At 27.9% G+C, this 27,146-nt stretch overlaps 1 protein-coding gene across 2 annotated transcripts in view; it reads left to right on the forward strand.

Moving 5' to 3' along the window:
- The window catches only part of LOC107437999 (hemicentin-2), a 205,549-nt gene that overhangs the window by 141,988 nt on the left and 36,415 nt on the right, over positions 1 to 27,146 (forward strand). For both annotated transcript variants that reach the window (XM_071183278.2, XM_071183279.2), the window contains exon 3: positions 11,273 to 11,483. In XM_071183278.2, the coding sequence (XP_071039379.2) occupies positions 11,273 to 11,483 (211 nt within the window). The remainder of the gene's footprint in view (positions 1 to 11,272; positions 11,484 to 27,146) is intronic.

Here is a 27,146-nt window from a genome sequence, read left to right on the forward strand (position 1 = left end):
TATATATATATATATATATATAAAGAGAGAGAGAGGAGACACACACATACATAATTCTGGTAAGATAAATATTGCATTTATGTTAGTTGTTGATTATAGCTATTTATTAAAATTAATAATTTAAACACCATGTAAAGATTTTTGTAAAAATTGAACATTTCCTAAGTAATGTTAATATCTTGTTTGAAGTACTAACTGTATACTTCCCGAAACTTTTCATACAATTCGTTTCAAGATGAAATCAGTAAAAGGGTTAAAAACCAAATCATTTTATATGATTAAAAAAAATCACGAGATTATATGACCATTACAGGGGTAGTAATACCACGAAACAAAGGACGAATATATTTTTGGTTCTGTGGATTTGATAAGCTTAGACGAAATGCTCACTAACTATGCTCGTGTAGGTTTAAGTTTAATTGTATTGTTGAAAATATTGTTTATTCCGAGTAATATTGTAATTTCCAGTAATCAAATATATTTTGGTTAACTATGACTCAATTATTATTAATGCAAAATGCAGCATTAAAATAGCACAGTTATGTACATAATTTGTTATTTCATTCTTTTTATTTCAGTTTTTATTTTATTATAATAAATTGTCCTTCTATATTTCTGCACAGCATAAAATTAACAGCATTTAAATATATCTGGGGCCTTTTACTTATCTGTCCCAATTTCCATCAAATTCGGAATTGATACGGAAAGCACTTGCTATACATATGTTACTAGTTTCTCCTAACTAAATTCTGAAAAATCCCAGAACAGATACTTAAAATTATAATATCAAGCCAGAAGTATTGGCATACTATTTTACATCGAGTAGTTTCAACCAGTACTGAAACTAGTCAAAACTGTTTTAAGAGTCATTTAGACGAGTTTAGAGGGTCATCGATTAGTTGTATCACTAAACATTTTCAAATTTGGATGTGATAATGCGGATTTAATTTTGGTTAAACTGAAATAGTACTGCCTCGTTAAATGAATTAGTTATCCCTTTCTTATTTATTCTACTTTTGAGAGACTCTGCATTAAACTGATCGTAAAGATACGATTCTCAGTAGAACACCAAAGTCAAACATTACTGGCTGCGGTCAGTAAGCAGCTGGATGATCACTTTATGCATCCTGTGTAGGGACCGAGGGTGCGCGATATTTGTCCTCGTTAAATTGTTTAAGTGCTCGACTTCGTGCGCAGGTCGACGGGCTACCAAAGCAGATGAGCCATCAAACAGTATAAAAATTGCGATGGAGTGTCTTCGGATCATTCTCAGGGATGTCTCCCAGATCGTCGCCAATGGTCCATTGTGAGGATCTAGTGCGACGTAAATAAAGTACCTACCACCAATTTCGAGAGAATTCGATATATGGTCTTGTTAAATAAATATGGAAAAAATCTTACCTTTGGAGAATAAAATAGATTAATTACAAGATTAAATACCCAGACTATACCAAGAATGATATACAACTCTGTTAATGCCTATTTTTGTATACTGTAACTTAATTGGTGTAGAAGTGCAATTGACAGAATAATGCAATTGACTTATTTTTGCAATCATAATTTATAAGATAGTTGTAGTTGTAGTTCATTTACGTCGCACTAGAGCTGCACAATGGGCTATTGGCGACGGTCTGGGAAACATCCCTGTGGATGATCCGAAGACATGCCATCACAATTTTGATCCTCTGCAGAGGGGAGGGCACCTCTGCTTCGGTAGCCCGACGACCTGCACGAGAAGTTGAGCACTTTACGGTAGAACAGTTTAACGAGGATCAATACCGCACACCCTCGGGCCCTACACAGACTGATACAAGTGATCACCCATCCGCGCACTGACCGCACCCAGTGATGCTTGACTTCGGTGATCTGCTGGGAGCCGTGTCTTAACGATCCGTCCACTGCGGCACAATTTATAAGATGGAAACGTTATATTTGAGCTCAACAACCAGATAACACTAGAATTGGTTTTAATAGATAGTACTAAAGCTTTTTAATTAAAATTTTTTACCTGATGAAAGATGTTATTCCCAGCATTTTATAATTCAGTCCAATTAAAAAAATTCATCTTTAGAGAGCTTTTAATTAATACTTTTATATCATAAATAAGCATTTCCGCCGTTCTTTATAATTTCAATATTTACTTTACTTAAATATTAGTTTTCGCAATTATTAAACTTTTAAGAATTATTAAAACTCGACTTAATTTTAACGCATAATTTATTGATGTGACAAAATAGTTTTAAAATTAAAGTGAAATTATAATAAAAATTAAAAATGAATAAATAAGTTGTTATGCGTACTAATAAATATCTAAGCAGCTAATATTGTTGAGAAAAATTTGAACATTGAGAGCGAAAAATTTAATAATCTATTCCTGATTAAATTAAATATTATTTAGTTAAATAACATTTATCTATTTGATGATTACTATTTAATTAAAGAATACTAAATTAACTCAATTCTTCCATCCATTTTCCTATGTATTTAATGTAATAGTTTATAGTTCATCCAAGTATTATTTGGAGCGAAATATATATCAAATTAATATAATAGTTATGACACTGCAATTTTGTTTAATTCAAATTCCAGACTGATCATATTAATCATATGCGAGATGCGTGAGTATACAAATAAATGATGTCTATTATTATAAACTAACACATTAAATCTCCATTTTGAAATATTTTGTTTGAATTAGAAGTGGAAGAACGGAGCAAATGTTGAAAACATTAGTCGTATAAGTTACATTAAATATAAAATCGTTCATTTCAGCGAATTATTCCGTTAAACTAAACAAACAGTATAAAGAAAGAAATATAAACAGTTATATCTGTAAATTTAGGCTTTATTTAGCGAAAGCATTTTAAATATTTAAAAAATATTAATAAACTTTGTTTATTTAAAATAGTTTGGCTACATCTTATATCACTTATTTAAATATTTGTTGTACTACGTTTTTTTTAATGATTTTTTTTTTATTTTCAACAATAAATTCAATAGTTTTGTGAACATCAATGTGTTTCAAATCATTGAAATGTCTAAATTTTATGATACATTAAAGATACATCTATAAAACATGATACATAAAACTGTATGTAAAGATGCGAGGAAGGAGTTTTTCGCAGTAGTTTTCTACTATTTCTCCAGAAAATTACACTAGTCCAATTTGGTGGTTTAGGGAAGCATTTTCTAATACGTAATAAAACATTTCTTCACATTTGTTTCACATTTTCTTTCATTTCTCAATTTCTATACAATTTTACCAAAATAATATTATAATTTATAATTCATGTTATAATTTATCCATTTTAATTTTGTATTCCACCTAAAATAGTAAATTTAATTCTGCTTTACTTTTGATTTGTCTTACTGTTTAATTTGTAAGGCTTAACAATTCAATTTACTCTATTTTACAATTAAAGAACACTTTTAGAAAATTAGTCATCTATTTCTCTCATTTAATGAACAAAATAATTAAGTAGTTAGAGTGCAGAGGATGGCCTCACTGTACAGGATGCTGCAGTTACGAAAAGAATGACCAACGTGTAAGCAGCACTGATTATGTTTAAGAAATTTCATTCTGTTCTTTCAGGTGACACGAGGACAATGTCATGCTTTCATATTCTGAGTACTATCTGAAGAACACCCAGGCACATAATCATCCCTTAGAAGCAGCACTTTTGATTTATTTACCGCTGCTCAGTTATGAGAATAACCCTGAAAATTAGCACATCAACGTAATTTAATTTTAGTGTAGCCACAATAAGAAAAATGCTTGTTAAGAAAATGTGATCAAAATCGTAATATACTTAGTTTTTTATCACAGATTCTTGATTGTATAAACTGTTCAGATGTTAGCTTTTCATGGAAAAAAGTTATCAACATCATTAGTAAAGAATAATCAGTTTACTTCGAAGAATGTTAAAATTTTATTCCGTAGCCTTCAAATCGATCTACATACAATTATTTCATCAAGATAGACGAACTAACTTAATATTACTTTGCTTATAAATTTTGACTTTACCAGTTAAGAATATTTGTTAGTTTATCTTTATAATAGGCTTCAATTATTGATAATGCATTTCATATCCAAACATGTAATATTAGCATTTTATTCTACAGCGAAAAGAATTGATCGCAAATGTTTTTCGTGTATCTGAGTGTGTTTGCGTTATAGTATTAAACAGAATGTCGCAAAAATTAAATGCTGAAACCTGGAAATTTTCATCTTATTTAAAGAAAAAAGCATTTACGTTATACAGCAATAGTTTTGCATCTTAATTTTATTATAAATAAATATTTCTGAACAACTTCAAGAAATATTTCTCATTTCCATCTTAAATTTTTGGGAGGGATGCAAACATTAACGAAAATAAAATATCGTATTTAAGAATATTCTGCTTATTGTTATACGCAGACGACAAACTAAAGATTCGATGAAAATGCCGTCCGGGTATCCTGCTGTGAAAGAAATAGAAGGGAAACTTATAATGAAAGGGAGAAAAAGATATGCCATCATTGCTTTAGGTATCCAAAACGGTGCATCTATTGTTAGAACTATAACAAAAGGGTTTTTTGAAAAGTCCGATTAACCCCCAACAACTAATGTCGTTTAGAACATTCCAGAGCTTGCATTTGCAAAGCAATTTTCAAAGGTTTTCTCGTATTATCTTTTTCCCGGCGGAAATCATTTTCAACGATCGAAAGTAATGACATAAAACCCCTAACTATGTCGTTAAAATAGAAGAAGAAAAAAAATCAGAAAAAAAAAATTGGGGAAAGATAAGGCCTAACTTACTAACTACTGCTGTGATATCTGCTCGTAAAGCCCCGGCTGAACGTACTTTGCTTTATTTTAGTTTCACTCCTAGAAATCGAGCTAACATACTTTTTTTATGCCTTTTTTCCATACTTTTTTTTCTCAATAAATCGATATATAGCGGTTTCGTTTCTAAGAGTACTATGCTATTTTTTCCTCCTCGATAGTAGTTTAGTGCACTTGTTCACATCGAGCTATTTTCAGTCCCTTTACTAACAATAGTTGATGCTTGTAATAATGCGGCTGTTGATGCTAGGTTAGACATGAGATCGAAGATCCGTATGTGGTGCAAGAGGAATCGTTTTCGAGAAAATCATAAACTTAAACAATGAAAACACATCATGATGAAAAAGAAATCTTTAAAAGAATGGACTGTTTTACGATTTTGAGATAAGGCTTTGCCATGCCCTGTAAAGAAGGGTATTTATTAAAGTGTTTATCTGATTTTTTTACTCGTGTCTTGTTTTTATTTATCTTTGCAGAATATTAAAAAAATAGAAAGTAGATTTTCTTTTATTTGCACAATGAAATCTATTTTGAAAAAAGTTTTGTAAGAGAAAAATAAACGGACAAGGCTTTAAATTTGAAGTTTGAAATCAGCAATCAGATATCAAACATAAATTATTGATTCGGGCTAAGATTAAAAAATAATGTGAAAATAAAAGTGTTAGTGTTGATAAAATGTTGTTCATGTCAATTTTCAGCAGATTAATTATAGTTAAATTCATATAGTTCCATTAATATGCAAACGAAGAAAAAATTCCGGTATGTAAAAGTTTCCCTCCAGATAAATAACTTTCAGACTAACATGCCATTAAGGGTATTAAAAAGTTCAGAATTTTTCGAGCATTGATCTAAATTATTTTCTTTTAACAAGTGTAGGTTAGTTTTTAAAATAATTTTAGTATCAGCAGTTTAATCTAGAGAAATACCAGTAGTTATTAATATTCTTTACTTAAAATAATTTTTAAATAAACTTCTATTATTAACATTATTTTCATAATTCGAGAGTTTGTAGACTAACAAGCACGACAAGGTGTGTAAAAAATTCAGGATTTTGTTAGCCCTAATATAAAGTATTTTTTTTTTATTAAAAGTGCTCCCGTTTGGCTAGATTTTTAAATAATTTTAATAACAGTAATTCATTTAAATTATTTTTCGAATAGTCCACAATAGTTTTTCAGACAACTGATTTCCACTGTATAAAACGTTTGCAGTTTCTTTTCATAATGTACAACGTTTATAGAAACAAAACAATTCCTGTTTTTTTAATCATTATAAAAGTCGAAAAATCTGTCTTATCTTGCTTTGGAAATATTTCTCAAAGTGTTTTTTTTCTTCCTTTTTCTTACATTTCTTTTCTTTTAAATTTAAATTCCAAAAATAGCACAGCAAAATCAAGCAAAATCTGTCGCCTTGTTTTCCATATTGCTAAAAGCGACTCATATCAATTTTCAATATTTGCATAGAAAGTCATAATCTGCATATCCAGTTCTTCATTCGGAATAATACGTGTAGGAACACAGTTTATGGGCAAGCACAAGTGCTACAGAACTTGATATTTACTTCATTGTACAAAGAGAAATCCCACTGACAGCAAATTTGCCTCGACTAATTTCACGAAAGCCATCGTGTTATGTCTCACTGCAGTAATTGGACGACCGTTAAGGTAAATCGATATCTCTGTGCTCGGAGTGTGGGTGATTTACATGAAATCAAGGTAATCAAAGGTATTGTCGATCGCATCCCATTTACTTGCGCAGCTGTTCGTGAGGATAAAACCTTCCTCAAGGCAATATTGTGTTTGTAACAGGTCCACAACCATACGAACCCATTATCATCTAAGGTATTATTACACCTGACTAGTCACAAATGTTATTTTCCAACTCATTCTATCCCACTGTTAACATGATATCGTTACTTTCAGTTCCTGTTACTATAGTGTTATAGTTGCTTTTATCGTTAGTTTCAAATTAACGAATAAGAAATTGCATCAATATCTTTATTAAGTATAATCAATAAGCTAGGATACACATTCCATTTCAGTATTTGTCTTACCTTTTTACTCTTACGCACTTAAATTGTTAACCCCTTTTAGGCCAAAATAGAATTTTTATAAAACATACTGAGTTTTTCTTTTACATCTGCCTAAATTACATTCATTAACTGTTTGACACACATCTAATTTATTAATCACATTTTTCATACCTTTTTTAAATTATCTTGAATTAATTTAGGTCGAAAAAAGCACTTAGTATTTTAAGTATTTCAAAAATTCAAGGTTATAGAAAATAGCATGAAACACGGGTGTCTTTTTCTGCGTTCAATATAGAATCTTACAAACACGGCTAACTTCAAAACAATAATTTTTTAAATTTGCAGTTATTTCTGCTATTTAGATCTAAGAGAATTTTTTTTATTTACAAAATAATAATGAATGAGAATGAAATAGAAACTAAGCTATTTTTTTAAATTTTATATATTATATTACAAATACAACTTAGGTAATCTAATAGATTTTTGAATAACTGAGGAATAAAAAGCTGCTGCACCATTGGCGCAATGAGAGGACAAATCATTTAGTTTAGTTTGCAATACAACGTGATTGTTTACAGATATTGCCCTTTTATTTCCACTGTTAATATTTGTTTTTATGTATTAGAAAAAGTGGAAGCAGTATATTTTTCGATTACGTTTAAGATGAGTACTATAGAATTTAATGGATTTATTTAAGTAATTAATAAACATTCCACTTTAGTGTCTAATAATATTTTTAATATATAATAATAATGTTATGCTGCTTAAAATAAGTTAATATTGAAATAAGCGCAAGAGGATTTAGTTATGGATTCGTATAATTAATTTTATAAATTATTCAGCAAATTTCTTCATTTTATATATAAATATATTTTAACAGATGTTAGATTCTAGATAGATTCTTTTCTATATATTGATAGATTTAAAAATTTAAAAAAGGGACAGTTCATAAACTCTTTATAATTTTATATATTTTTTTTATCATTTATAATAAAATTTTTGCTGTTTGAACACCTTTTGCATTGCAAAATAACGTGTCCAATATAAGTTTTTTCCTACATGGAATAGTTTTCATTATTTAAGCAAAAATAAAAGCTATGCATGTTAAAAATTCCATATGGCGTGAATGAAATAGGTGATAAAAATTCAAATAAAAACACCAGTTCTCAAGAACAAAACCTCAAATTTTTTTAGAAGTATCATATTTCGTAGACAAATAAAAACTGTTCTCCAAAACATTAAGACACCCAATAAAGAGCTTGAAACTATAAATTTAAATGCAAGGAATGAAAAAGGACAATTTAAAAGACAAGAGAACATGGAACTGCACTTTTCATAATCGTTAAACCTTTGATACTAATTATATTAGTATATCTTATAGATTCCGGTATAATAAAAAATAAAAGTAGATTGCAGATTACCTTAAGATATTTTAATATTTTGTTTCATTTAATAATACCAATTGGCCATGATCATTTTAAACGTTGAAGTGAATTTAAAAAATAAAAAAAAGAGTTTCAAGAAAACTCTTACAGTTGTTGAAAAATTTCACAGATGAGTTTTAAACTGAGCACATGGCAATCAGAAAATGAAAATATTTAAGACATTTATACATTACTGCACAGTTTTGTTTTTTCACATTGATGAACATTGTGAAAAATATCGGAAGCTGTCCTGAAATGTATAAATTTCCCAACGCAAGAACTAAAATACAATTTGCTACCCAACACAAGAAAACAATTATCTGATTAAAGAAATCTTTGAATACATCAGTCTTAATGAATATAGGTTTTAAGGGAAGCTAAAAAATAATAAATCAATAAAAATTTTAAGATTGATGTGTACAAAAGCATATTAGAATCTAGGCAAAGGCATTTCAGATGAGCAGCAGCAAAACAAAATCTACGAATAAAGTAGATATCAACTTTGTTTCAAATTAAAATCCATGCCAATAAATGTGTTTATCTGCTAGATTAAAAACCATATTTCACCTAAAAAATACAGTATATTATTGTGAAATCGAACTTCTTCTTATTTCGCTGCATACAAATTTCGCTTTTTTACGAAAAAAATTGCTTGAATCCCAGCGGTGTTTGATCGATACAAATCCCGTTTCCAGCTTGCACCAACCACATTGCTGATTTGAAATATTCTCAGTGTTTGACGGATCACGGATTATAGTGCCCTTTTCGTCAGGCAAACCGTGGTAGGTTCTCATGGTCTTCCTCTGTAACGAAAATTTGGGTTAGTTACATTAAAAGTCCTCCACCAAGGCAAATTTCACCTAATAATTGATCTAGGTGCTCCCTTATCTTCTGGATTGGGTTCAAAATTACAAGGCTATGGAGTTGAATGTAGTCGTAAACCCAAAAACTGGGTTCCAAAAATTGGTCGTAAACCCAAAAATTGTTCAATGACGGCTATGATATGAAATAAAACCTACCTTTAAGAGCCTTGGTGGCTCAGGAGCCATCACCTTTCACTGAACCGGATTTGAAACCCAGCGATGGTTGGTCATTATGAAATCCACGTCCGACTCGCATTGACCACAGTGCTGACGAAGAACATCCTCGGTGGTAGAAAATCATGGATTAAAGTCCCCTTGTCGTCAGGCTAACCATGTGAGTTTTTCGCGGCTTCCTCTATATGTAACGCAGATGTGGGTTAGCTCCATCAAAAAGTCCTCCTCAAAGGCAGCTTTCTCCTAATACTTAATCTAGGAGCTCGCTATTCTTCTGGGTTGGTTTCAAAGTTGCAACTCAATGGAGTTGAATATTAGCAGTAGTTAATCCAAAATTGGGTCGGCTGTTCATTGACGGTTATAAATCTACCTTTCAATAAAAAACCCATTCTAGATTTAATTACTGTCCTTAGAGCCACTAGTAACATAATTCAGTTAATCATAAATTGACAGCGTAACAAGATATATACACACTTTCAGGAAACACGGTTTAACATTAGACAATACTGCCCTGCAAATGTGTTAATTAGGATGTCAAATTGAATATGTTTTCGTTTATTTTAAACCATATTACCAAGTAATCAATAACCGACAACTTTACAGAATATGTAATTTAGCTTTGTTTTACTACGATAACATGATTTTACTTTATTTATTTAATTTATTGAAAATTTAAATGATAATTCGAGTCAAGAAGGTTCAACATATCTAACAATGTACTACATATTTTTATACTACCGAAAAATTCACACTTTTCGAAACATTTGAGTTCTTTAGGCAAATATAATTCCTCGATTTGCTGCAAAAAACATTTTTTATAATAAATAGATTTTACCTTACATTAAACGTTACACTAAGCTAATTTCAACTACTTGGTGACACTGTGGTTTGTAAGGAGAATTGTCACGCATGCGCTGTGAAGCTCAAATGGCGTTAAACATGGAGTTAGGAGAATTCATAAGCGCTGGCAAAATTCATAAAATAAAACAATCATAAAATATGACAATTACCGAGAATCATCACTTTTTTTTAAGAAATAGAAATGTAAGTTAAAAGAACAATAAAAATATATTTTTTCAATTCTAGAAGCAAAGTACCATGTCCAAAATGGATTGTGATGTAACTAAATATTTAACACTTTTGAGGATTACTTATTTCCTTTTTGATTTTCTCCCGGAATTTTTAATTAAATAATGAAACAATTAAATTACAATTGAATAACAATTAAATAAGAACTAATTAAAAAAGAACTTTTCTGAAAATACATTTTATTTTACCGAATCATGGAGCCATGCAAATGTCACAACTAAGCAGGTGTCATAACAGGACGAATCTCAATAAGGCTTTCAAACTATAAAAGAAACAAATGTGCAAATTAGATTCAATCTATTGAACAGCATATGGTAGCACAAAGCTGAAACGATAATAAGTGATCCTATTCGTTATAATAGCATGACCCATACATATTATAATGGATTATACGCTTCCCACAGGTGTATTTATTGAGATCAAGTTTGTGGGAAGTTATCTTCCCAAAGCCGATGAAAAGGTTGACAGAGACACGTAGAAACTTATTTGTATTTCTTTTTAAATAAAAATGCTTTTTCTGTTTTGTTAGTATATTTTCAAATCTTTAATTTTTTTTCTTTGTTATTTCTATTTTGAGATGGAAAGCAGAAACGATAATACGTGTTCCCATTCATTATAATAGCAGCATGGTAAAAAAAGGAAAATGGGTTTTGAGCTTCCCACAGGTGTATTTAGTAAGATCATATAGGTGGGAAGTAATTTCCCCGAAGCCCGTGAAATAGTTATTAAGTATACGCAATAACAGGATTATATGCGAGTGTCAAGCTACATAAGAAGTTGTTTTGTATTTGTTTTTAAATAAAAGTGCTAAATTTATTTCGTTAGCATATTTTTAATATTTTAAAGTATTTATTTATTATTTGTAGGTATCTTGGGTGAGACAGAGGGACCTACATATATTAACTGTTGGAAAGTATACTTATACTACTGACCAAAGATATACTTCTATTCATATGGATGATACCGATGATTGGACATTGGAAATCAAATATACGCAAAAGCTGGATGCTGGTATATACGAGTGCCAAGTTAGTACTGAACCAAAAATGAGTTTACCCATACAGCTAAATGTCGTCAGTAAGTAGTATTAAATATTTTTTTTATTAAATATCATAGCACAAAATATTAGTTAAAAATATATTCGATTAAATGACCATAAATAAATTGGAAATTAGGCTAGTAGATTAAAATATCAATGGTAACTGAATTCAAATATTTCAATGGAATTTAATATAAAATCAGATCTTCTAGATCTTCTTAAAAATTAAATTATAACAACAAATAATTTCATCAATACTTACGACACCGATTTTGAAGTATGTGAAGTTATTAAATAAAATTTAAGAACCTAGCTACAATTTCATATATACTGATATGATAGTAAATGTTAGCCTATAAACAAATCTAAGAGCCAAAAAAATAATCACATAAGATAAAATAACAAATCAAGTAGCAAATTAAATTCGTAACGCTGAGAAGAATTTTTAAAAAAAATATTAATTTTCTTAAAAGTAAGAATATAAAATTTTTAAATTTAGAACTACGTTGGCCTAAAATAAAAAATTACGATAATTTAAACAATATAACTAATTTAATTATTATGGATTTACGGTTAAAATGATCTCATTTTATTTTGATTATTTAATATCTATCAAAGATCAAGGGGAAAGTAACATAATTAGCATTCATATAATGTATTAAAACAAAGTTAATCTTCCAAATACGCATAATATAATTTTTTGGATTTCTTAGTTATATTTTGAAACACTATGAATGGATTAAATAAGACAGAACATATTAGAAATTCATTTGACGTATATTAATTGGTAGTAGTAAAGACATATGTCAAATAAACATAATTTTTTTGTGTTTTAAAACTTTTTTATGAATTTGTTACAAATTAGGAACTATAGACATATAAAGTGTAAATAAGGTTGTTAATTTGTAATCTAATATTTCTTTATGGATAGATAATATAAAGCAGAGCAAAAAACATTTATTGTTAGACTGAGATTTTTTAAGCAAAGTTATTATAGTAAATAGAGTTAAACTTTGTCAAATATGCAAAGCTACAAATCACTTTTAAGGGACAAATGCCGTTATGATTGAATTATATATACATCTTTACATTATGTACTTGTTTAGAAAACGCAAAATGCTGATGATTTAAAGCAAACCGCATTAAAATTCGTTGTTCTACATAAAAACAAACATAAATTGTTGCTTTTAAATATTGATAATGAGAAGTCTGTTCGATGCGTATATTGCTTAGGTTAGCTCAAACTGCCGTTAATTGAGTATAATGCTTCTAATATAACGAGGAGTACACATTATGCCATTAGCAGGATGTAACAAGAAATCTCAGCTTGAGATAAGGTCTTTACCTGAAGCTATGTTTATGTAATCTGGAAGCATCAGTTTATATAATAAATCACTAAAATGCTAGTTAGCGAATAATTTGTAAACTTAAAGAATTCAAAAACTATTCTACTCATTTATCAGTTTTTGAATATAAATAATACTATTATTTGGTGTGTTTAGTAAAAGGATTAGGACTTTCCCAAAAATTGCTATTAAATCGAGAAAGTATCATTTTAATTTATTTGTCTACGAGATGCAATTTAAATGGATTTATCATAAAAGTAGGAATTTTTTATTCAGTTAATATTTTATCAGCTCATATGGTCTTTTGTCATTTTTTTACAATGCATAAAATACGGAAAAATTTCATAGATGTATAAAATTTAAAAGAAAAAAAATTATGAAAGCAGTTTAAATGAAACCAGCTACCGATTTAGTGAATTATTACTTTCTAAGATTAACCTAAAAACACTAATTAACTAAAGAAAAATACGATATTTTTTTACGAAGCAAGAAACAAAACTTTTTTTTCAATTTCTGAGTAAATGCACGGTATAAAAGAGCTTCTCAATATATGAATCAAAACATTAAATATTAGGAAACTTACATTTTATGATGTTATTTGCATTTGGATATAATTTTTTTTTTTTGTGAAAAATCCGCAAATCTCATTTTTTAACAAACAGTTATTTTTATAAGATATTCAACTTAATGTTCCAGCAAACATAAAATTTATAGACCGCAATATATATTTAATTTCATTTTTTTATTTTAATCTAGTATTATAATACTTAATTAAATATTAAATTTTCAAATTTCTTCTGAAGGACGTCTTTGGATTTGTGTTTTCATTTTCAGAAAATTTTGAACAATATTTAATTTTATACAAATGATAGATTAATTTAAAAATAAATATATTTCTATATTTATCAATCCTAAAACCAATGAAAAATGTAAAAAAAATTTATTTCGCTCTAAAAGTGACTGATGTTAAGAATTTATTTGCAGCAAAAATTTAGTAATCTAAATACTCTGGTTAAACATTTAAAAAATAATAGATTTAACTTTTGTCCCAGATTAAAGTTACAAAACATGAATTTCATTACGGAAGAGGTCATTGTAACAAGAAATACAATTAAATTCGAATTAATTTTTCGTTACCAAGCGTTGAAGTTTGATCTAATCTTTCAAAATAATGCGCAATTACTTTTTCCATATAAGTAATAAACATTCAAATTTTTGTGTACTTAAAATTACAAACCATTTTGACTGTAACTTTTAAACCATTTATTGTATGTTTAGTAAACTATTTTTGTATGTAAACAAAAATAACAAGAAATATATATTTCGAAAAAGAAGTCAGCTTAAAGTGGAGGAAGAAGGTAAAAATATATTATAGGAGTTTTTTGTATCTTCATGTGCATTACGCTTTCTATACATTGAAACTGTCATTTTTCATTGTACAAAAATAGTAAATAACAAGTATATTTCATTTCGTAAAATCTGCTTTTTTTGTCGTAAATGTTTATTGGTAGTTTGAAGGTTTCATTACTGCGAATCAATGCTTTGATTTAAAAAAAAACGATTATAATGAAAATTAGTTCCATTTATTCAACGGAAAATAAACTGTCCTTACATCTAAAAGTGAATATGGTTTGATAGATGAAGAGTTTACTTAATAAATCTAAATAAAATAATAAATGAGATAATTCCTTAAAACCTAAGTAAATAAATTGAATAATTACTTAAAGTACATATAAAATGAAGAATTTAGTTTTTTTAACTCAAACCCAAAATAAAGAAATTAACCGAAATAAGCCCAAAGAAATTGTATGGAAAGTGAAGAAGATCAAAAAAAAATTAAAATAGCAAGGGCCGATTTCGAACCTAAAAAATTATTTAGCTGATACTATGTCCCAGTTAAAAATAAAATGCACTTGGGCTATTTTCAGCGAAGGATATATATATATATATATATATATATATATATATATATATATATATATATATATATATATATATATATATATATATATATATATATATATATATATATATATATATATATATATATATATATATATATATATATATATATATATATATATATATATATATATATATATATACATATCCTTCATTGAAAATAGCCCAGATGCATTTTATTTCGCTCTCACATTAAATACTACAGATATTGGTGTACTTAGGTTACAGTTGTACATGCCATTGTAACTCTACGCATTATGGAAAATCATTTAATGCTTCCTAATATGAAAGTGAAAGATGGACAAGATTCTAAAAATAACTCCTCCTTTCAAATATAAATCTAATTATTATTCAATGGTATGTTTTCAGCCTTGAATTCCCAAAATAGAATAGCTCTACGCTTACTCTTTAACAAAGACATTTTATGAAACCGAAAGAGTATTTATTATTTTTGTATATATATATATATATATATATATATATATATATATATATATATATATATATATATATATATATATATATATATATATATATATATATATATATATATATATATATTTGTGAGTGTGTGTAACAAGGGAAAAATTACAGAACAATGAAAGAAGGGAAAAAAAATCCGAAAAAAAGGACAAAAAATTTTTAAAATCCGGAAAATAAGAGATATTGTCTTTTTATAAGCTCTCACGATTATATCCACAAAAGAGAGTGTTTTCTAATATTGCATCAATATAGTCAAAAGTAAATATATCGATTCAATAGTGTGAGGAGCACTCAAAAAATTTTACAAAAAATTAAAACAAATAAAATAGAACACAATAAGTAAAAATATCACTTGAAAACAGAAAATAAAATATAAAGAAAGAAAATATAAAGAAAGAAAACAGAATAAAACATGAAATGAAATCAAAAAAGCGAGTAGCGAATTCAAATGAACTTATATGAACGGAAAATTTTTAAAATATTTAAAATATTTAGAATATTTAAAATATTTTCGTGACAAGATTGCCAGATTGCAAAAAATGAAAATGAAAGCGCTAATTGAGATAAAAGCGTAACAAGAGGATTTTGGTATCAAAGTGCGTTCTTACTGCATTACTGAAGTGCGTTTGATTTGTTAGTTACGAAGGATGGGCCTCGCATGGATGTGCGTAAGGTAATATTACACTGGATTATTTAAAGAAGTTGACAATTAATCATTATAGAAAATAAATATTTATTTAAAAAAAAAAGAGAAAGAAACATTAATTGCCTGTTTTACACATAATTTTAGCCACGGACTTGCCCGAAATGGATTTGCACATGGAAAAATAAGATAAATTAACAAAGAAATTTTATAGTAAATAATTTTAGTCGCGGATTTTCCCGAAATGCTTTCGCACATGGAAAAATTATAAAAATTATCAAAGAAATTCTTTTAGTAAATAATTTTTGCTGCGGATTTGCTCGAAATTATTTGCACATCGAGGAATTACGTAAATTAATAAGGAAATATATATATATATATATATATATATATATATATATATATATATATATATATATATATATATATATATATATATATATATATATATATATATATATATATATATATATATATATATATATATATATATATATATACACAAAGGCTCATGTTAAAGAAGATTTGAATTAAACTCAAATAACTGAAATGCAATTGACTTGGGAATTAAATGGGGAGCAGTAAATGAATATACAGTTTCCAACTTGATTAAAGCTTGCTCATACTAGAATGCACTATTAAGAAATTTTGCTCTAAAATGGTTTTGAAACTGTTATATTCAACCATGCTTAACAAAAGCAGTGGAATGTCCAAAAAAAGGATTTAGTTCTTAAACTGTTAATTACGAGAAAAATCGTCTTTTTACAGTTTTCCTCTAATACGGTTGAGCAACCGAAATATTATCCGCGCCAACTAGGTTTAGTGCAGACGGGTACATACTAGAGAAGCGAGGACGAATTTGTCAATCTCATGTCCGGCTGAAAATTCCGGTGTTTACTCAGAAATGTTTCATTTATTATTTTAATTTATGAAAAAATTCCAGTACTCCCCTATTGATGACCCTTGACTAATGGAGTACGAAACTTTCATTCAAGCCCAAGTAACAGAACTTTCGAGTTCCTAAGCACGATAAAATAATAAAGCCGCATTCAACAGTTCATTCTACACGACTCTGTATCCCAACATTACCCTATACTATTATACCTAATTTCAAAGCCCAATTAAATTTTATTCTTTGGTTTCGATATCATGCTTAGTGTAAAAAGTTACAGAACCATATAATTTTGTGTCCAGTTATTTCCCCCCTTTATACTACTTCCCTTTGCAATAACATGGAAAAATCAGTTTTGCTAAGCGGAGAAGATTGCATATATAATTATGATATTATACGTGCAGAACAGTCTGTGGGTAAATTACAGAAGTAAGTAAAACCCTTGAAATGATCAGAAATATAATCTGAGAGCTGTGTTAATTCCATGCAAATAATAGTTCATTAAAACGACTCAAACTCTTATTTTACTTCAAGCGATGAAATACATAAAAATGTAGCATTATAAGTTTTTTGAAGGATAGAGTAATTTAAAAATGCAATTTATGACAGATTATTCAACTCCACTACCCACCATTATAGGTAAAATACATATAGCTCCCTTTTAAGTACACAATGCTAATTCGAAAAACCAAATTTAAAGGTCGGTACAGCTTGGTTGGTAGGGTGTTGGATCTATGTCAATGAGATCGTAAGTTAGATCCCCGTCTGCTGAAGAATCATCCTATAGTAAATGGCAAATGGTACACGTTGAATCTTTAGGGTAACAAAGTCCTCTATGTTCCTTAACAAATCTTACCTCTGGAGGTACTGAATTTGAAATTGATCATTCTCTGGTTCGAGTCAAAAATTACGATCTGTGGATGAATGAATGGATGTTTGAATAGTTCCTCCCTGTAAATAGGCTGTGACTTGTGGCTTTCCTATTCTAGGCCCGAAATGGTGACACTGAGAAACAAGAAACACACCATCTGCCTTAAATTCGCTTCGTTCCACCAAACAGGCTCACTGGCATTGGCATATGATATTAGAAACAACAACAAAATTTAACAAAGACGCTACACAATCGGTATCGTGTAACGACTGCTGAGGCTTAAGAAATATATACATTACCCTTTTTTCTATACATGCAGAAGCAAAAATCCGTCTTCATAAATTTGTGCAAGTATAAGTTTACTGAAAAAACACAAGAGCGAATACACTGATCCTGATCGTCTTTTTTTCTGCAGTCTGCAAATTTTATTGGTATGATTTATAAACTATTGCCACATTCTGACGTCAAGTAGTTAGCCCTCATTGGTTAAAATTCAAAAATTTAGTGTCTAAAGTCATTGGTATAGATTGAAATTTCCTTGATAACTTTTGCCAAAATATTTGCAACTTGCTTGATATGTTATAATAAAATACAATAAAAAATTGCTGCTGATACCTAAATTATTTTATGCTGCTAATCTAACGATCATGATGTTAATCTAACTATAATGGTTAGTAATCTAACGAATTGTAAGTATACTAATAATCTTAGATTTAATTAAATGTCTGTAAAATTAATAAAAAATAAGTAAAAATTATAATATTAAAAAAATTAAAAATCCTGTATAATGAATAATTTTTTTCTGATATAAAATATGTAGTTGCATACTTATGTATGCATGAAATCTTTTTGTTTTATTTGTTAAATAAATGTTTGCATTATATGTACAATGCAAAAAGATTTGATATATCAGTAAAATCGAAGAAACATATTTAGGTAAAATATAAATCGTTCCAAACCGATTTGAATGATTATCATTTAGTGATATGTTTCCAGAATGATAACTAATTTTACTACAAATCATGAACTTGCTATATCATGAACTTGCCATACTAAAAATATAATAGCTTAATTATATCATTATTACAATTTATGTATGACTAATAAATCATTCGTACCTCTTTTCGGTTACATCTAATTATTTATTTAGTTTTGTCTTACTCTATTACTTTATTGTTCGGTTTTTTAGTTGGAAAATTTGCGTTTTCCTTATTAAATCTATTTTGTGTCCCTCATTTATATCTGGAGAGTTTCTTAACAATGGACATCGACTTTTGAGTGCATGAAATACACAGCTCAAAACATTTAAAGGATAATGTTGTCTAAGTCTTGCGTAAAATAACGGTAAAAGCAAATTTTTTGTTGTTGTATAAAATGGAAAAAGAAAGTCACAAATGCAAATTTTTCTTATTTTCAAACTTAGCAGTATGTAAATTTTGAGTTTGACGTCGAAGACGACGCTTTGGCTGCAGCGAATTTTATTTGGCTTTCAACTTAGTGTAAGACAAAGCTGAAAAGAATGATCGACATTCAGTAAGCGAAATGTTTCGATGAGTACGATGTCTCAGCGAAGTCATTTAACCGAATCAGAAGCTAGGCGAGTTACTGGGGTGGGGTGGGGGAGCAAACACAAGCCAAAGTAGCAGAAGCCATTGGAGTTTCACAAAGTGTGATTTTCAAGATCTGGAACCTTATTTTTGTGTGCTTAAGATCAAGGCAAGGGCATAGACGTGTAACAACACCCAATGAATATTGCTATTTAACGCTAATGATTTGGAGCCACAGAAATAAGAATGTCACTCTTCTTAAACACCTTCACACAGCTACTGGCACCATTAGTTTCGACAAATACTGTCTGAAACAACCTTCACGCTGTAGGTCTGTATGCTCGCCAACCAATGGTGTGTTTCAGGTTTACAGCAAGGCACCATCGCTCCAGCAGGGAGTGGGCAACAAGTCATGTGAACTTGAGGAGAAATGAATAGCACAATATTCTTTTTTCTGACGAGTCCCGTTTTTCTGTTCAATCTGATAATAGGCGTATTTTCATCTGGAGGGAACGTGACGCTGGAAACAATTCTGCTATCGCGCAGGAAAGTGTAAGATTTGGCTGTGGGGGAGTGATGATCCATGCTGGCATCTCCATTGTTGGGCGCACCGATCTCCATATCATTCAAAATGGAGATCTGACCAGCCACCGATATAGCGATGAGATCCTGAGATCTATTGTAGTCCCTTGCACTGTTACAATCGGATATGATAATTGCTGGCCACACTTTGTTAAATAGGCGAATGTTTTCTTTTGGATAAGGGAACCGTATGAATGGATTGGCCAGCGTGTTCTTCGGACAGGAATCCATCAAATCGAGCATGTTTAGGATATTCTAGGCAGACGAATTTCTGGAAACCTACCATCATCACGAACTCTCCAAGAACTGGAAAGAGCTCTCCTGGAGGAGAGGGGAAGAATACCACAGCCCCTCATTAATAACCTCATTGACTCAATGCCTCAAAGGTGTTAAACGTTCCTGGCAATCCGGGGAAACCGTATCCCTAATAAAAAACGGTTTTCTTTTTTAGGTAACACCTTTTTTATTTGTTTTTATCATATGCACAAAATGTGTTTTTTTTTCCTTTCGTGCACAAATGCTAAATAAAAGGCATTTTTTCTTCTAAGCAAATGTCATTTTTATATCATATAGGCTACTACATCTGTCGATAATGTATCAATCATTCAAACAATTTCCACAGGTGCAATATCAACCCTCATCTTCAATGTTTTTTTAACTGTTTTGATAGTGTATATCAATTATTTCCCTCTTTATAATTTTTGAAACAAATGAAGTTACATTATCGAGGATATTTTTTCGCTTTAATTTCTTTTTACTATGCATTTTATGAATGTATTTATTCAGTTTTTTAGAAGCCTAGTCGAACACACAATAAAAACTAGAAACGTCTAGAAAGACATTATTTTTTTTAAATAAATTTTTTACTAACAGTTTCTCGCTCTCATGTTAAATATATTTAACTTGAAATTCCTTTGGGTTGTTTCTCTACACAAAATATTAGCAAAAAGCTGTTTTCAAAGTATAATGTTTCTTTTAATTATAAATATATTATACGTACGTAATGACCAATTTAAAATAACATATTTCCCCTCCTTTACTTTGTGCAAGTCCTAACTGCATTTAAAATTATTTATTTAAAATAGGAAAGGGTATTACTCCGTAAGAATACAAACCCATTTTATATAAGTAAATCACATTGCCGTAAACGACTTTATAAGATAGTCAGTAATGTTCTTGCTGAAGAATTAATTAAGAAACGTGCTTTAGTTGATACTTTACAGTATGTGCTTACGCCAGCAGGCATTTAAATTATTTCATCGCTAGAAAATGAAAAGAAAGAATCTGAAAGAAAAGACCATTTCTAAGATGCTGATTTTAACGTTTAAATATAAGGTACTGGATATTTTACCTGAAAGCTTCATTATACTTTTGAGATTCCTTAAACAAAAATTAGAGTAAGCTATTAAATCTCTTTTGAAAATATTTAAAATATGCGTGGCATCTATTCAGTTCTTAATTTAATATATTAGGACGTTAAAATGCACTTTTGGAAGGTTTTTAAGTATTCGTTCTTTTTTTCCAGTTAGTAAAGGTTGTATGCTAAAACCACTTTTGAAAATATGTTCTGCTGGCTGGAAGATATATAATCTAATTTAAAATTGGAATGGCTGAAAGAAAACTTATTTAAGTAACATTTCAAAAATTTAAATTTTGAAGATTTTAACTTAGTATTTGAGCGGAATTTTCTTTTGATATAGATTGGTAATAATTTCGATCCTAAATTTTGGAATGTCTGTAAAAGTAAGTCATCACTTTTTTTGGTAGTGCTTAATTTACTATAACAAAAAAAAAAAAAAAAAAAAAAAAGAAATAAGTAAAATAAATGAAGAAAAAATCTTACTTATTTATATTATATAAAATATGTGATTCATATGTTTAAATCACATTTTAAATTTCACTCTTAAAAAATAGATTAATATATTAACTAATTCTAAATGAATCAGGATATAAACCATTCAAATCTTAAACCCTTGGATAAAATTGTACTAATATTTTCCTGACACGCCCTTCTTTTCCATGGTTTATAGAAGGAAAATTAATTTTTGATGCTGGAAAATAAATCTTAGTATAATAATCTGATTTTTGCAAGAATTCATCTTAACGGATCGAGTGTTTAGTTAAAAAATATGATAATTAATTAATTCAGTTATTACTTAAAATTAGAAAATCTGGCACAAAGAGTTGCGTTCTCTAAATTATCATGCCTTGATTTAACAGTAATAAGACTATCAATAACCTGGAATTGAATCATTTTAGAGTACATAAATTTAACAGAGTCAAAATTAATATCTTAGATATTATAGAGGATTTAGATTTAAGACTACAGAAAGAAAATTACTACATGCTTCTATACAAAACAATTCTGCCGTATGGGCTAAACGACACCTTCCAACATACACAGATTAACTATAATAACTCATCAACTTATTCCCTTTTTCATATTAAAGATAAGCGTACAAATCGAGGTAAACGGGGTTCAAGAAGTAATATAAACTCTCTTAATAGTGACAAATTAAATATAAAATTTCTTTCTAATATGGAAAAAGACTTTAATAAACAATATAGCATTAAACCAATTAAAGATTTTGTCTTCTCCCTTAAGAATTATGAAACATATAAGTTCTACGATCTTATTATTAACTTTTCTTTCATTAATTTACATTTCAAAATTCTTTGTTTCGATCTTATAAAAGCCAAAATGAGCAAAATTTTGCCTAATAATAAGAAAAGTTTAGATAATTTATATTTCGTTATTAACTTTCAAAATCCTATTTTCGATAAGATCAAATTTCACAACATTTTTGAAAATTTTAAAGCTTTATTTCCATTAAAAGATTTTAACATAATTAAAAGTTTTAAATATAACAAATCTCTTGGTAGAACCATTTTTTAACTATAATGATATAAGCAAAAATTTAGGGAGTATTAATATATCCGATTATGAATGTCACTGTGAGGAGGATAAATATTTTGATTTTGTTGATAAACATCATAAACATATTATCACTGGTAATTTAAATATTATAGAAAACTTGGAACTTAGGAATTTAATGATAAAAGGCACACAATTTAGACCCATTTACCATATATCAATCAATAGGATTCTAAAATACTTTCTTAATGATCTCAATAGTTTTTGCTTAAAGATATCAAATAGATTCTCTTTACCTTTAGGTATGCTAACAGAATGGAAATGGGGAGTTTATTATTACTTTAAAACTTTATTTTCAATAATAAGGATAATTTAAATGAGAATAACAATTCAACAAATTTTTCTAATATTGTTCAATCAATTAAGCAACTTCAAAAAAATTTTGTAATTACTCCCATAGACAAAGCTAACAATAATTATGCTATATTCTGTAAAAAATTCTATGCTGAACTTTCAAATACGGAATTAAAAAATAGTAAAAATTTTGAACTTAGTAATTTCAATAATAATATTTTTTTTTTTTTAATTTAAACGACTTAAAACTCCTCATGCACCACAAAGTATAGCATGAGGCTTACAGTTGTAAGTAAAAAACAAAAGGAGAAAAAATTTACAAATTTACATTAGAATTTGTAAATTTTTTCTCCTTTTGTCCGTTTTGTTGGTAATAATAATATTGCCATTAAAAAATTTTTAGCTTTTTACAAGAGATTAAAAGTTAAAATTAGCAATATACAATTTCCTTACTTAATTATCAGTCCTAAATTTCATAAAATTCCAGTAAAATTTAGAACTATCACATGTGGGTCTAATACTTATTTAACTAAACCTGGCACCATTTTCTCTAACTACTTAAATAAGATTATTAACTATATTACTAAAGAAGGTTTCTCTTGGATAATCACTAATAATCAACCGATTTTAGATTTCATTAAACATAATAAAATTAATTCTATTGCGACTTTTGATTTCCAGGATCTTTTCAATAGCATTCCTCTTTCTAAACTAAAAGATGTCCTTTTGAATTATTACCATGATTTTAAAAATATCCTTTGTTGCGATTTTGATTATTGGGAAATTCTGATTAATTTTTGTCTTTTTAGTAATTATCTTTACAATGGAAGGGATATCTTTCTTCAAATTAATGGATTACCACAGGGATCTAATTATTCATCTCTCTTAGCTAACTTATTTTTGCATTATTATGAAAAAAATTATACTCTGAGTATTAAATTTGTTTTTAGATATATTGATGACTTAATTATCTTTAATTTCCAAGATTTTACTGTTTTATTGAGTAATATATACCCTGAGGAATTAATCTTACTTCGTAATCATGATGATAATATTAATTTCAATTTTTTGGATTTGGGTATTATGAAAGTTGAAAATATCTGCTTTGTTGATTTATACGATAAAAGAAATGATTTTAATTTCAATATTAATAAACTAGTTACTTGAAATTCTAATGTTTCTAGGAGCATCTATTTAAATACCACTTTTAATGAAATGAACAGAATTAAAAGAATATGTAGTAATATTTATTTATCCAAAAAACAAATCGATAAACTCTTTCAAAATCTGATAAAAAACAATGGATACCCAACTAATGTAATAAAATTTTATATAAAATCATTGAATTAATCGTATATTTTGGTGGATATATTTTCTAAACATTTTCTTTTGTTAATTTTTATGATTTTCCCATGTGCAAATCCATTTCAGGCCAAAATTCATTGCCAAAATTATTTACTAAATAATTTCTTTGTTAATTTATATAATTTTTCCATGTGCAAATCCATTTCGGGCAAATCCGTGGTTAGAATTATTTACCGAAAAATCCTTTACTAAATAATTTCCTTTGTTAATCTATACAGTTTTTCCATGTGCAAATCCATTTCGGGCAAATCCGTGGATAAAATTGTTTGCTATAAATTTCTTTATTAATTTATACAATTTTCCATGTGCAAATCCATTTCGGGCAAATCCGTGGTTAGAATTATTTACTGAAAATTCCTTTGGTAAATCTATACATTTTTTCCATGTGCAAATCCGTGGATAAAATAGTTTGCTCAAAATTTCTTTATTAATTTATATAATTTTCCATGTGCAAATCCATTTCGGGCAAATCCGTGGTTAAAATTATCGGCTAAAAAATTTTTTCTTTGTTAATTTTTCCATGTGCAAATCCATTTCGGGCAAATCCGTGTTAAAATTATCTATTAAAATTTTTTCTTTGATAATTTAAATAATTTTTCTACGTGCTAATCCATATTGTGCAAATCCGCGGCTAAAATTATTTGCAAAGCAGGCAATTTATGTTTCTCTTTTCTATTTTATATTTTTTCTTAAATAAACATCTATCTTCTAAAACTTTTTATGATCAATTTTTAAAATTATCCAGTATAATATTATCTTGCGCACATCCATTTTGTTCCCATCCTTGGTAACTAACAAATCAAAACCCAGAATCACTTCAGCAGTGCAGTAAGAACGACACTTTAAAACCCTCTTGTTACACTCAATTTGCGCTTTTGTTTTCATCTTTTGTTTTCATATTTTGTAATCTGGCAATCTCTCTGCGAAAACATTTTTAAATCATTCTTGAAAAATAACAGTCCATGTAAGTTGTTATGATTTTGCTACTCGCTTTATAGTCCCCCCTTTTTAATGTTTTTTCTTTTTATTTTATGATCTGTTTTTACATGTTATTTTTACTTTTTATGATCTTTTTTTATGTAGTTATTTTTTTAAAAAAAATTTTTTGAGTGCTCCTCACACTATTATATTAATAAATTTTGCTTTGGCTTTATTGATACAATATCAGAAAGCACTCTGTTTTGCGGATATAATCGTGTGGGCTGAAGAAAAGATTATATCTTTTTTTTTCCGGCTTTTTTTCCGGTTTTTTTTATTAACAATTCATTTATTTTTTTTTTTTTTTTTTTTTAAATAAAATGTTGTTTGTTATTTTTTTACTTATTATTTCCCACCCCCTTCTTTTCATATGTCTATTATTTTTCTTTGTTTTATTCTTCATTTTGAACTTATATATATATATATATATATATATATATATATATATATATATATATATATATATATATATATATATATATATATATATATATATATATATATATATATATATATATATATATATATATATATATATATATATATATATATATATAATTTGTGTTTCTCAAATGTTTAACCAATCGCTTTTTGGATTTGGATTCTGTGAATTGAAATATTATTGAAGAGCAAATGCATAATAAATTTTTAATATTAATAGTTATAATTAATTATAACATAATAAATAGTTATAATATAATAAATATAAATAATTATAATATAATAAATATAAATAATTATAATATAATAAATATAAATAATTATAATATAATAAAAATATATAATTATGCATAATACATTTTTTCTACCATTAGGAAAGAAAACAATAAATACCTATAAATAATTGTAGCAATAATTTTATACGTGGAATTATCTCTTCAGATGAACAAGTTTTATAGCGGTGCGCGAAAATTATATGATTTATTTGCTTGATTTGTTCCTGAATTAAAAAAGTGTAATAGATTTTTGCGTCTGATATTGCAATTTAAAATATTTTCAACACTAAGGAACACGTAAGTCTAGGCCTTTGAAATCGTTAAAATCAGCTCTAACGCATAAAAATCTGATCAAAAGCGAAAAGTTTTTAAAATATTTTTTTTACTCACTGTAAATTTATTGGAAATGACGGAATGTAAGTAAAATATTAAATGTTTTACTGTAACGAATGTATTATATTAAATGTAATTTTTAAACTAGCTTAAAACCGCAAGTGGAAAAAAATGAGAAACGTTAACATATTTTTTTAAAAACTTAGCTTTCAGTTACGCTGCTCATCTTTCTGAATAACAATACGCAAGATTAAATATGAAATATAGGATTTAAACTTAAGCTTCTAACATTTAATACATTTTTGCGAATTCTAAATGCTATTTTTGATCTTGGGCTCAAACCTTATTGAAATTCTTCTACTTCTGAAGTATTTCATTCATTTTAAGTAATCCTACGCAATTTATTGAAATTTTACAGGACAAATGCACAATTTTAAGCATAAAAATGCTTATAAGAATTTCTTCAAAATAGATTCTGCCTACATTATAGGAAAGTAAAATTAAAAATAAAGAATATAATAATTATAAATTACCCATCTGAGATCAAATCCCAGATATCATTGTAAGGTTGATTTTAATGCAGTAGCAACCTTTTTTACAAAACTCCAAAAAGGTTTGTAAATTAGCAAATACCGCGCAAGCTTGGAAAAATGAGAAATTTAATAATGTTAGTTTAAGAGCAATAAGGTTCACATTAAGCACAAACACCCGTTATAAATCGTGTAAAAAAGTGGCATTTGAGAACCTTAACATA

The sequence above is a fragment of the Parasteatoda tepidariorum genome, chromosome 7, assembly GCF_982258835.1.
Source record: "Parasteatoda tepidariorum strain Cologne lab strain chromosome 7, Ptep-v5.0, whole genome shotgun sequence".
Taxonomy (NCBI): Eukaryota; Metazoa; Arthropoda; class Arachnida; order Araneae; family Theridiidae; genus Parasteatoda; species Parasteatoda tepidariorum.